At 38.1% G+C, this 12,961-nt stretch overlaps 3 protein-coding genes across 3 annotated transcripts in view; 1 reads left to right on the top strand and 2 right to left on the bottom strand.

Moving 5' to 3' along the window:
- ncf2 (neutrophil cytosolic factor 2) overlaps nucleotides 1–3,697 on the top strand; it is a 6,155-nt gene extending 2,458 nt beyond the window's left edge. Inside the window, exons 5-14 of the mRNA XM_087171241.1 lie at nucleotides 131–199; nucleotides 562–605; nucleotides 788–929; nucleotides 1,052–1,117; nucleotides 1,485–1,539; nucleotides 1,661–1,704; nucleotides 1,848–1,993; nucleotides 2,084–2,195; nucleotides 2,795–2,912; nucleotides 3,017–3,697. Coding sequence (XP_087027367.1) covers nucleotides 131–199; nucleotides 562–605; nucleotides 788–929; nucleotides 1,052–1,117; nucleotides 1,485–1,539; nucleotides 1,661–1,704; nucleotides 1,848–1,993; nucleotides 2,084–2,195; nucleotides 2,795–2,912; nucleotides 3,017–3,108 — 888 coding nt within the window. The 3' untranslated portion in view covers nucleotides 3,109–3,697. The remainder of the gene's footprint in view (nucleotides 1–130; nucleotides 200–561; nucleotides 606–787; nucleotides 930–1,051; nucleotides 1,118–1,484; nucleotides 1,540–1,660; nucleotides 1,705–1,847; nucleotides 1,994–2,083; nucleotides 2,196–2,794; nucleotides 2,913–3,016) is intronic.
- dph2 (diphthamide biosynthesis 2) lies at nucleotides 3,156–7,819 on the bottom strand. The gene is made up of 7 exons (XM_023398562.2): nucleotides 7,593–7,819; nucleotides 6,562–6,738; nucleotides 6,297–6,409; nucleotides 5,299–5,519; nucleotides 4,513–5,199; nucleotides 3,739–3,921; nucleotides 3,156–3,533 (listed from the first exon to the last, which is right to left on the bottom strand). Exons 2-7 carry the CDS (start codon nucleotides 6,709–6,711, stop codon nucleotides 3,409–3,411), a joined length of 1,479 nt encoding a protein of 492 aa, XP_023254330.1. The 5' UTR covers nucleotides 6,712–6,738; nucleotides 7,593–7,819; the 3' UTR covers nucleotides 3,156–3,408.
- A 150-nt stretch (nucleotides 7,820–7,969) lies between these two features.
- On the bottom strand, nucleotides 7,970–12,919 carry mcur1 (mitochondrial calcium uniporter regulator 1). The gene is made up of 9 exons (XM_023398558.2): nucleotides 12,477–12,919; nucleotides 10,931–11,047; nucleotides 10,721–10,824; nucleotides 9,989–10,090; nucleotides 9,723–9,764; nucleotides 9,550–9,621; nucleotides 9,278–9,331; nucleotides 9,001–9,115; nucleotides 7,970–8,589 (listed from the first exon to the last, which is right to left on the bottom strand). Exons 1-9 carry the CDS (start codon nucleotides 12,751–12,753, stop codon nucleotides 8,534–8,536), a joined length of 939 nt encoding a protein of 312 aa, XP_023254326.1. The 5' UTR covers nucleotides 12,754–12,919; the 3' UTR covers nucleotides 7,970–8,533.
- Nucleotides 12,920–12,961: the final 42 nt, after the last annotated feature.

Below are 12,961 nucleotides of genomic sequence, written 5' to 3'. Positions count from 1 at the left end.
AACACAACCTTATCGTCATACTTTTTACTTCTACACTTATAATCTCATAAATAAATTTGAGATAATATTTTGCAGTAAACTGTAATAAAATTTCAAAGTGATAAACAGTAAATAACCTACTTTTTTATGTTATCTGCAGGTGGTCGCCTCTGTTGTTCCTCAGGATGAGTTCTCTGGGTTTGCTCCGTTACAGCCGCAGGTGACATGGGTTTGTCTTTGTCTCAATAGAAACAGCACAATCTGTTGAGAAATCTGCCCCGCACAGCAGCATATTATGTTAAATATGCCAAACAATATATACAATTATTTAAAAAAACTTCAGATTATTCACAACCTTGATCAACTAGTAGGCTCCTGGTGACTACAATACAAGGATGTAACACAACATCATAAATGAATTAATAATATTAAATAAGCTCTTACTTTTTTTTTTTTTAAATAAGAAACTATTGCTGTGATGCTGTGATGCTGTGCTGTACCATGTTTGAGACGACTACATTTGAAACTGTCTCCAGTCTTGATACTGATTGGATGCTTTGTGTTTTTGTTTACATTTGACAGGTTGAAGATGGTCCTACTCGTCCAAAGGAACCTGAAGTCCTCAGGTAGAACAGTCTTACTAATATATTTTTAAAAAATAGAGTTGAGCAAATCTATGAATAATATGCTTCACAAGAGGAAAATGAATCACTGTGTAAATGAACTCAAAGGAACAGCAGGTTACAAATGCTTTACCACTTGTACAGCAGGTGCCTTTATACCACATGGACATCTTCTGTCTGCACAGGGCTTTGGAAGGAGAACCCCACACTGTCCTGTTTGAGTTTGTCCCTGAGACCAGTGATGAGTTGGCTGTAGTGCCGGGCAATATTGTGTTTGTACTGCAGAAGGGCACTGACAACTGGGCATCTGTGATCTTCAATGAAAGAGTAAGACCACTAGATCCAGAATCTGCACATCTGCCACTGTGGACCATATGGAACTTGTTTTTTTTCTTCTAATGAAATACGCATATAACCCATTATTCAATTAATTACCCTGTCAATTATAGAGGGGACTTGTTCCTTACAATTACCTGGAACGTTTGGAGATCTCATTGGCTTCTAAACAGAATGAGGTGAGGAATAAACTTCTTAGTTTTCAAAGTTTTCTTACTTTGCGTTTGTTTAAACACACTGTACAGCCATTACAATAGTAGGAATCATTTGTTTTTTTATGTAGCTTATTAGTATGTGTTGAACCAATATAATCTTCCGTAGTCAAACATTTTACAACTTTAAAAAGGTTTGTTAAATATATTATCAGGGGTCTTTTTTCTTTATTTTTAATAATAATCTGAAGGTTTCTAAAACGACGTGATGAAATTAGGTATTTTTTCAAGTTTTGTAGTATGTTGCAGGTTACGAGGTTATGCCAGTATAAAAACCATCATTATTTATTTGTATTTTGAATGGCATTATTTGGATGGGAATAACCGTGGATAGGGAAAACGTACACCTCCAAGTCGAGAACCACCAACCAGACCTGAGAGAAAACAAGGTAAACAAGTCGACCAATCCCATACCTGTCTGTCAAAACACATGCTGTATCACAAGAGGACGTGTTTCTATTTGACCGAATACAAGAAAAAAACCTTTTTCTTCCATCTTCTGTATTTAAGGTGGTACTCCAAGAGATAACAGCAGTGAAGACACACAATGTAAGGTATGCTGGGTTAAATCCCTGATTTCTCCAGTCCTGCCCCTGATCCACAAAATGTACCAACCTGTTATTTGGGCAGCAATGAAGGGTGGATTTTTATCTCACTTCTGTAATAATCTGAGAATTGGTTCTTTCATCATTGCCAGGAAGAAACTACTGACAATTCATATATTGTCAAAGTCCGGTTTACATTCACTTTTATAGTCAAGGTACCACCTGGATCTCCCTATGTCATACTGATTGAGAAAATCAGTAAGAAACTGAATCTCCCCTCTACTGCAATCACCTTGAGGTAGAGTGCACATTAGAAAATATCTTCCAGTTTGTTTGGTATATTGTGTTACTGCTGAGTACAAAATTCAGTCCTTTTTTTTAAATTTAGTTTAACATCCGAGGCCAATGAACGAAGTGTGATCGATGCCAACACAGAAATGGAAAGAGTGTGGAGTCATGTCAAGGATAGACACATCACCTTGTGGTGTAACACCAAGGAGGTAAGAAGTGTGTATACTGTCCTCACAAAATACAGTGATTCTGGTTGATACTATAGTTTCCTAAAATGGGGGTCAAGGTGAGATCAGAATTCATTAATGGAACCTGCTTATAATTTACTATCTTCCTGATAAAAAGTCTTCAAGGGTTACCTGAGAATTTCCCTTTTTGTCAGGGAGAAAACATTTTGACTAATGAAAACTCCTGGTCCTGTAGTGGAATGCAACAACTGTGGTACATCACTATAGCACAGGCAGACATGATTACTTTTCAGGTTTTTTTGGCATTTTTATGCCTTTATTAGACGGTGACAGGGGAGACAGACAGGAAATACAGGGATAGAGTGTGGGAATAACATGCAGGCTTTTGAGCCCATGTGGTATGCGCCCTTACTATCAGGTCACCCTAAATGGACATGATTTAATCAACACCAAAAAAAAATTGTATGACTTAACTGTGACTGACAAAAGATTCAAAAGAGAATCATTTGCAAATGCATTGTAAGCTGGAAAAACCAGTGCAAACCAAGATCACTAGTTTCAGCTTATGTTATGATGAAACTAAGGAGAAAGGACTGTATGTGCCTGTTTTGTGGTTTTAGCAAACTGATGGAAAGCCACAAACCGAGATTCACTTGGTGGCACTTCATTCCTATGAGTCGTCAAACCCAGAGGATCTCAGTTTTCATGAAGGGGATACAATCACATTGCTCTCTAGAGGTGAGACTCGCTTCTTTCAGCCATATACATCCCAAATATTTAGAAATCCTATGATTTGATCAATAAATGTCATTCTAATTCATAACTTCCATCTTTTTCTTTAGTGAACCAGGATTGGTTGGAAGGACAATGTAAAGGGAATACTGGTATATTCCCTGCATCCTTTGTTGAAGAAGTTCCTGTGAATGGACAGTAATTTAAAAGAGTGACCAAGGACAATTAAACAGTTCAGTCGACCACAGCTGTAAACTGGCCAGGTGCCCCTACCACAGCCATTTTATTATCAACCAAAATTTTCACTAATCAGGGTCTACAGATTGTTACAGGTTGTAACTGTTGGTGATGTGATAAAAACTGGTGATATCTGGAATTAGACTGTGAAACCATTTAATTACTTACAGTTTCCTGTAATTACAAGTATATACTGCACATTTGTAGTCGCAAGCTGTCATGGTTAAATTATTTGTTGAAGACCTTGTAGATTACTGGTAAATTTTCAGGACGTTCCTTCCTCTTCATAGGCAATAGCTATGCCTCTTCTGCCCTCTACTGCCTTCACCACGGGTGTCTCTCCCAACTTCTGCTCTAAGCCACGCCAACTCCGTTCTGCCAGAAAAGATGCTGAAAACAGAAAGCAAAAACATGTCATTGTAATACAAGACGATTCTAAATGTCTACTTCTCTGTATTTATGTATAATTCATTAAGATGCAAAATGTAACAGTTATTGTATGTGTGCAAAATTCTGCAATAAACTTGTGGATGTATGGAAAGTAAAGCAAACAATGTCTTAAATGGAGTATCTGAACTTTGTTAGTGCTCCATACCAGCTGAGTTTGTGTTGGCGACTGTCAGCGTCTGGTTCCTGAGGACCACAGAAGAGCCATATGAGGACACTGCTGGCTCCATGCTCAACAGATTGTGGCTTCGCAGAGCTCCAGTGATTAAAGACACGTCGGTCTCATCTCCCTCCTCCTGCTGATCAGCCAAAGGCACATGACTCTGTCCACCTGGAGCAGGGTTGAGATTAAAAAAAGAAAAAGTTGGACATAGCAAAAGACAACTGATGATAAAAATATAAAGGCCAATATGTTTGGCCAATAAAGATATGGAACTTTGTGAAAATCACTGCAGTGGGGAGGAGGTTGTAAAAAAAGAAAGAAAAAGATCCTCCTCAGCATGACTGCTATAATTTTTTTGACCCTCCACTTAATACAACAGATCTTAAAATATAATACAATGTTGGTCCAACTCCAAGATGGCTTAATATAATTTAAAACATAAAATACATGAATGGAATAACAACAGTAGCCATCAGTGCAATCTATAAGCAGAATGAACAATTACCAAATTTCAAACAAAAAAATTATTATTGTTCTTCCTATTCTCTTACTTTGAATAAAGACAACATAAAACTGAACTAATATAACATTTTCTTAAACTGACCCACTGCAAATATTGCAAATTCACATCCTTCAGCATAAATAAAAACACATAACCTTTCTTCTGACCTCCCCTCCCTAATTTCCATACAGTCCCTTAACATAAAGTTGAGAAGAGCAGATTTAGGAATTTCTGACTTGAATAAATCTGAAACTAGCCTGGTAGGAGACGTCGAAAGTCTGTGACATATTCCTCTGACCATTCCCTGTTCTTGTTGCAGGCCACCTCCATCTCAAATGGCGTCACCACAGGTTTATAGAACTCACTTGAGTCCAGCAGTGAGTTCTCAGGACACGCTATTAACACAAAAATGTCAATTTCAAGAAAGTTGGCGAGTTTGGGCACGTTCAGTTTCCCCATGGCAAACATGTAGCTCTTCTTGCCAGCTCTGTGGATGGTCTCCTTCAGCTGCTGGATGATAGTGAGGTAGTCAGCCACCCCCAGAGTGCCGACCAGGATGCCAACCACATTGGCATCTTTGGCCCTTTCTATAGCGTAATATCGCTTCATCAGTGCACGGTTAATGCTCACGGACTCAGTCCTCCCCGTCATTGTGATGGGGTCAAAAGAGCAAAATGAGCAGCGATTCCAAGTCATCATGAAGTTTGTAAGAACAGCTCCTTCCTGGCCAACATAGAACATACTGTAATCTGTTATGCTTGAACCACTTTTCAAGGAGAACTGCCTCCCAAACTGACAAATAACCTGCCGGTTGTCTTGTTCTGACTGACAGGTATCATCATGTTGTCTGATCCGGCTGTGACTGTAACACTGCTCCCCCTCGACAACAAGCTCTGAGGCAACAAGGTTTGGATACTCTGGAGACAGAAGTGTCACAAGATCATCTGTAAAAAGAAAACATGTTGTATTCAGTTACTGAAAGGGAAAGATGTGAAGTGATGTGCCACTGTTGGACTAGAGGATAGCTCTTTGGGATATCTTACTCATAGCGTGAACGTAGTTAACATCATAGAGGATGATGATGTGACTCTGTGAGTCAGGGTAGAGTTCTCTGAAGGTGGAGGCACATTTGTCCACATCCAACGGTCTTCTCTCAAACACGTACATCAAGGGCAGTCTTTTAGAGGGGCTGAGGCAAGCTCTGCCATAGTGCACAATACAATCGGCTCCGACGTGTTCGGCAGCTACCTCGTCCACACAGCAACTGCTCGAGAGAATTCAATAAAAAATGATGAATGTACACAAAAACAGCGACACCTCTATTAAACAAATACACAAACCAAATAAAGCTTTTCACTCACAACCTGTTTAGTTAAAGGGGCTACTTGTAAGTTTTCTCTGCCGCCAAACGTAGTTTCTTGCCAGGAACAGGTGGTGGTGATTGTCTCCTGACAAGAGCTTCAGCCATTGTTGCATTTACAAGACAAGAGGTTATAATACGCCCTCTGAGCAGTGCTACATCTTTAGATAAGACTGGAGGACACAGTGAGTCGCTATGAGAAATTGCCTAGACAGGCCGGGGCTAGCTGGTTAGCGTGCTAACTTCAGTAGAAGAAAAGACGCGATAGAGACAGCAGTTAACATTTATGTTGTTTTCAAGGGGAGTAGAGAGGTCTTGGTGATAAAAGAATGACGTTTGATGCTGAGATCACAACAATTTTTCTAGACTGGTGAGTAATGAGCAATACCAAAACTTACAAATAGCTCCTTGAAAGTCTTGGAAAAGAATCTGAAATATGTGCTTAAACATCAAAATAAAACTCATGGTGTGGAGGCAAAGGCTGGTACTTTATGACTTCAACAAGCTCCCATGCTAAGGCATATTATCACACATGCTAATGAATAAATAAATCAAATTGCCAAAAGGTTAATATCCTCATTCATTAAAACACCTCACTTTACACGAAGAGTCCAAGCACTGATGGTGACGTGCATTATTATAACCGAGTAAGGGTTTTCTCAGGCAAGCCTGGTGTCTTACCTGCCATAGGATGTATCTCCTAAAATGAATGGCTTGGCATTACTGTGTCTCTCGATCTCTACTGCTATAGAAACTGAATCCACCAGCAGCTCATCAGGAAACTGCAGAGCAACCTGTGAACATTAACCAGTTCAGACAAATAAACTTCTCAAGCATTTTTTTTTTGATCTGCTTAGCTGACTGTCAGCTAATCAAAGACTTTTTTTTTTATCTGTGTGGGAAACAATGGACTGAAATGTTTACATGAATAAGATTATGTCCTCACCTTCTGAAATTGATGCTGACTGATAAAGTCGCAGATCTTCTTAATCTGATACAACTCTTCAAGTTTTTCTGGAGGAGTATTTGTCTTTACTGTGACATCTACTACACGCTGAATTACTGTTTCCGAGCTGCTGCTGAATGCATCAGCCATTATTGCATCAGGAACACTCAACAGTCCCTGCAAAGACACAACAAACTAGACTATAACCCACATTTATTGACGAGTTTTGAGGTTTCAACCGCTTCATCAGAAACTTATAAAAATTTTATTTATGAAAAGCTAAAAAAAGCGCAATTTCACTGTATATTCTCCTTCAAGACAGTATTAATAGACCAGGTCAAGGCTCAAAATCTGGACTTGATTAACAAGTTGACTCCAGTAACTGCTTAAAATGTAGTTCCAGATTTGTGAAACCCCTGGTCTGATGTGATGAGACAAGACTTTTCTGTCCTCAAAATAGAATAAAAGGTTTCACAAATCTGAAACTGTGTTTTGAAGTCTTTTGATTCTGTGGTATAATCTCGTCTAGATTTGACAAGTTTAAGTATAGTGGTTTTTGGTCTAGACCTGGTCTGATATTCATCATAGGATTAAAGCAGAGAAATTGTAATTTTTTAAGTTTTCACAAATCCATGTAATGTTTCACAATTCTGAAACTTTGTTTTAAACTGTATTTACACCTGTGTTAACCTAGTCCACATTTGAGAAATTTTAAGTTCTCTGGTTTTTGACCTGGTCTGATATGGTCTAGACGGAGTTTTACAAATCTCAAGGTGGCTTTTTTTTTTTTTTTAAACAGTTACCCCTATTTGTCAACCAAGTACGTTTTCGTAATAACGGTTTCACAATTTTAAAGGTGGGTTTAAGACTGACTAAGATATCCAACACACTTCCACAAAAATAACAATGTGTTGCAAAAAGCAGAAAATCGGTCGCTCAACCAGCCACTAGAATACACTGTCAATTGGGAGCTACACCATTTCCTACCAAATGACGACACATGTGGTAACACAACAGATAACAACGCTTACCTTCTACTCCTTTGCTCGGTCTGCTAGCTTAGCCGCTAGCTGAAATTACTCCAAAAGGTCTTCGTGTAACAACTGAGTCAACACAAACTATTATTTACAACTTCTGACGGTTTGTACACGTATTAGCATATACATGTACTCTTACAGGTCAGTGTGGTGTGGATATTTGTTGACTGGTAGACGCTTCTTTGACAGCAACACATGTGTCGAAGTATAACACAGCAGTACTAACACTTCCGAGTCAAGGTTTTTCAAAATAAAAGCCAGAGTAAACTTGGCTCATGTCTGTTCATTTATGCTGGAATTATTCAGTGAGACAACTGACATTCTTATACTTTTCCCTGACAGCTACAAATTAACTCACATTTCCAGGTTACTGAGGTTACATTTATTTATTTTATTCAAATATCCAAAAGTCCCTTTAAAACATTTCTGAAACCACAAGAGATAACGATAGATACAAGTAAAATATATGTGATAATTTAGTTACATAAATCCCTTCTGAATTCCAGACATATATCTTATTTACAGCTTAATACATAAATAAAATATTTACACAATAAAAAAATTAACTTCAGCTTCAACTTTTCATTTAATCAAAAACAGGTGGAATAGTCTTACTTCCTTACTACTATTTCTCAGTTTATCATTCCTTCTGAAAATGAGGGTAAAACAATGAGATTGCAGCAGTAATTGCAAAGTCATATTCATCAATAAAATGCAATAAAATGAGGTCAGACGTGAAAGAGAATAGGTCTCTGAATGCTGATAGATTCAGAGGATGCACTGAACGTTCAAGTATTAAGACAGGTCATGTGACAGTCATAACCACAGTCTGCTTGGGTGAAGGACATGTCAAAACATCGTTTGACATGAATACTGGGCTTTCACAGGAACGCTCAGCAAATGTTTGGAACATGTTACTGTGTGCTGACAACTGCTCACATCCAAATACGGTAGAATCCCAGAACCACAGTAAGACAAGTGAACACTGAACCTAAAGGAGAAAAAAAGCCATTCATTAAGGTCATTCATTACTATACTTATCACAGTCTTATTCTTATTTTCTTCATTACATCAAATGTTTGATCAACTTTTTCCTCACAATTTAAGTTTAAACAAGTGACAAATTGTCAAAATTAGCACTTAAACAAACCTTTTTAAATTAATAATGCTTTAATTTTTAAATTCCATGTATATATTCTGTATCTAACATGTATGTAGGGAACCATGTTGCATTTTCAGCCTTTATGGCTATAGGTCCCTGAGCAAAAGACGCCACTTTAATATCTGAGTCTTCCCCACTACAATGACTCTGAACAGTTACCATTAAAAAGTAATCGATTGATAGCCCAAGTTCTCAAGGCTATCACTGCTGATTAAATAATGCAAAAGTGTCAAGACGTACCTGCAAGATATTTTATAGTATCCAGTTTATGAGACTCTAACATGGTTTTCAAACCGGCCACTTCAGTGTCTATTTTCATGTTGGTCTGAGTCAAATGACGATCTTGCTCTGCAGTCTGTAAAAAACAGTCAGGTATCAAAGAAAAGCCCAAACAAAGACCTACCAGATATTTATAACAGACAGGCACAAGCTTCTATCCTTGGCTGCACATAATGCAGAATACCATCAAATAAAAATTAGATGTCATAAGATGTAGGTGCACTGCACATATACAAACCATTTCCATAATTTCAGTTCGCGTTTCCAGAAGCTTCTTCTCATGCTCTGCTTTCTGAAAATAATACGTAATGTTTTATTTATAAGAGGGGGATTTGAAGCATGACTTGGCAGGTTCATATTTTATTTATTAGTCCATCATCCCTTTAATCAGAAGGTTTGGGGGCTTATCATAATAAATTACTTCCACGCAGCTACAAGACTGCTAAAAGTGAAGTCAGCAGATCTCCACACACTCAGTTAATTCATTATTAAATTTCCTCAAACACTTACCAATTCCTTCACACGGCTTTTCTCCAAATTCATGTCCAAAATATTGTCTGAGCGCACTTTATTCATTACATCCTGCAAGGTGAAGACACACAAAGGAAATTCACAACAAACAACAAAGGAATGCTTCGAACATGAACATGAACTGATTTGAGTGAATCAGGTGAACCACTCACAGCCAGTTGAACCTTGAGCTGCAATAACTGGATCTTGAGTTTCTGGGAGAAATGTTGAAATATTGAAAGTCTTAATTCATATGAATCAAAAACAGATCAACAGACACAAGCACAAGAAAATGCTTACACAAACACACTGTACAGTCCACACGGTCGACATGTTCTGACTTTAGAAAAACATGACTTCTGCATGTAGTTTTGTCAAAATCAATTTAGGTACAACAGCAACAGCATAGGTGCAACCTACTCCTGGGGAAACCACGTACCTCATTCTCTGCAAGTAAAGTGGAGAACTCGCTCTTCTCAAGGATTATCATGTCCTTCTTTACAGCTGCTATTTGAGACATCACACGCTGCAGCATTATCTCCTGCCAAAGTCAGACAACACATAAAACCAAACAAACACATACACACACAAGAGCTTAAAAAAAAAAACTAGGTACCGCAAAGCAAAACATTCATCCGGACACAAAAAGACAAGTAAAACAAGGAGGACACTAAAAGTGAGTAAAACCCTATTTAACCAGCTATTCAACCAATATGGAATAAAACTTGTTAATCTTTCATTTGTATCAAGTGACAATGAAACAACCATATAAAGGAGAGATGTGGTATAATTCCTCTCATTCTGCTGCTGGGACTAGAATTCCCAAATGGAACTACATCATAATTAAATTTAAAACAGTAGTATTGTTTAGGATTTAATACGCTGTTATTAAACATGCCCATAAAAGATTTAAGGATTTCTAGGAAGTAACTAGCAGATTTTGGATATAAAAATACAGAAAATATATTTTGCTTTTATTGCAATGATATTGGTGATACTGGTGAAACATATTGTTTTTATATCAATGCATGTTAAAATAATGTCAGCTGAAAGCATATGTTCACATTTCTAACAACAGCCTTATTGAACAAGTGAAGTAACAATGACAGAGCAATGCTTTTTATTGTATTTACAGTAAATGTGAAATGCACAACATTAAACACAATCTCACCTGCTGCACTTTGGTTACCATGTCATTATAGACTACATCCATGTTAGAGTTGGTCATCCTCAGCAGTACCTTAACTATCACCTCAGCTTGCTGCGTTGTGAAACCTGTTAATGGAAAAAAAAAGTTTATTAATGAGGAAAATTGACAGCGCTTGTTATTATCGACGGAGAGAAACACAGAAAACGTGTGAAGTGAGAGAAGAAGCCGAACCATTTTCTTCAAGGAGTCGTACCACCGCATGTGTGTCAAAAAACAGCTTTCGGCCTTCACACTTTGGTACATCTGGTCTCAGATCATACTGGAACGCTCTGATGGAGGTGCTCAGCTCTGAAACATGTGTTTACACATTACTATTTTCCTGTATTCATGTACCTCCTGTCAGCACCTGTGACATGAATAACAGGGTGTTTTTAATTACGCTTCATTACAGGTGTATATGTATGTATAGTCATACAGTATTAATGGCCCTGGATAAACATGTTAATGTAAAGATATTTGAAAATAGTGTTTATAACTGTAAACAAAGCTGCTTTCTTTCATTTTCTCACATTCTTCTTATTGTCACAGACTTTTCACTGTGGATATTTCACATTGGATATTGTGTTTTTATATTTTAGTGGATTACATATTTATTCAAAATAGCAATTTTCCTTTGGAGCATCATATTTATAACATGTAGCCTATAGGTTTTATTTGGTATTTTATATTACAAGACAACAATTGTAGGTTGTGTAGGCACACAAGTGCGCTGTTTTGTGCTGCATCTTTTACATTCTTTTTTCCTGTTTTTTTTCCCACACCATATACCCAATGTCAGTGGTTTTGCTACTGCATCAAGCCAAAACACTGACATGAAAGGGTAATAACTACCTGAGGAACTGATCACATTGTCCATATGATGTCCATTAAGTGTGTGGATAATCACAGGTTGAACCAAATTCACAAAAGTAAACTACTGTATAAACTACTGTATATATATGGCTATACGATATGCTAAAAAAAAATCGTATTGCGATTTTTTGGCAGATATTGTGATATGCAATTTGAGTTGTTTTTCATTTTCACTGAAAATTAAAAAAATTATGATGATGTGATTTTTGTTAGGTCTTGTACTACGTAAATAAAAAATATATATATATATAACAACACTATAAAGGTGACACACCTGCAAAATAGAGAGGCACTGTGGCATGTTATGTAAATACAATGTGGGATGGGGGCAGTGGTTTCTATTGAACACATGTAGCATCAGGGTCTGGCTTTAGAAATATCTAACACTGAGTTGGATAAGAAGAGCTGTAACTGCAGGACTTTCCAGTTTGTAATATTAAATTAATCTAGGCTGAGGTGTTCAGTGACTATCACTCAGAGTGGATAAGTAATTACTAGCCCTAACAGTTTGTACATAAACCAGTGAAGAAGTTGTGTTTACAGCTCCACATTTGGCCCTTGTGACCATTATTATAATGAAGTTCACCTCTAACATTTAACTGTTCAGACTATAGCAGCAATGCTATGCCCTAACTTAGTTATGTGTGATCAGGCTTAACCTTTCAGTAGAGGTGACCTCAGCAGAGGTGAAGAGGACTCTTAATTTGACAGTCAAAGGAGATACTGTTCAGCCAGTGATCATAAAGTGCCTTTTAGTTTGTGCCACTGATGTAGGTCTATACATAATTTTCTTCAGCTACATACTGGGGCTGTTAAAGCTCACAAGCAGTGTGACGTTTGTCGCTGTGGGTAAGACACTAGTTACCTCTTACAGACATGCGTGTCACAGCAGAAAGATGCTTCAGTCCGGGGGCTCGTCTCGTTCCCCACGGCCTCTCAGAGCTGCGGGAAGGTTCAGCGATGCCACACTGGAGACATGGTGATGTGATGACGGCTATCAGAGTCGACATGGGCGGGGGAAATCTCGATGCCGTTGGCACAAAACTGCCCACTTTGTCTTGATGGAGAGAAGGATCCCACCACTTTTCTCTGTGGTTAAGAACAAACCGTTTAAGTCGAGGATGACACTGTTTCAGCACCATGGTCACAACTCGTATCCCTCCAGCAGCAGGTTGAAGTACGAGGCTGTGTTTCCGTCTGGGAACAGGTTCTGACAGCGCCTATCTAGGCTGCATTGCAACTTTTCACCTACTTTTACCATCAAGCTCAGTAACGCAGGAAGCTCCCGGACGTCTGGTCTTGCTTTCAAAATAAATCCCGTTGTCACATTGTTTTGGGGTGGCAGCAGAA

The sequence above is a fragment of the Seriola lalandi genome, unplaced genomic scaffold (assembly GCF_002814215.2).
Source record: "Seriola lalandi dorsalis isolate HSWRI2012SDOR001 ecotype SW California unplaced genomic scaffold, Sedor1 jcf7180002049658, whole genome shotgun sequence".
Taxonomy (NCBI): Eukaryota; Metazoa; Chordata; class Actinopteri; order Carangiformes; family Carangidae; genus Seriola; species Seriola lalandi.
This window is presented reverse-complemented; position numbering and strand designations above follow the sequence as displayed.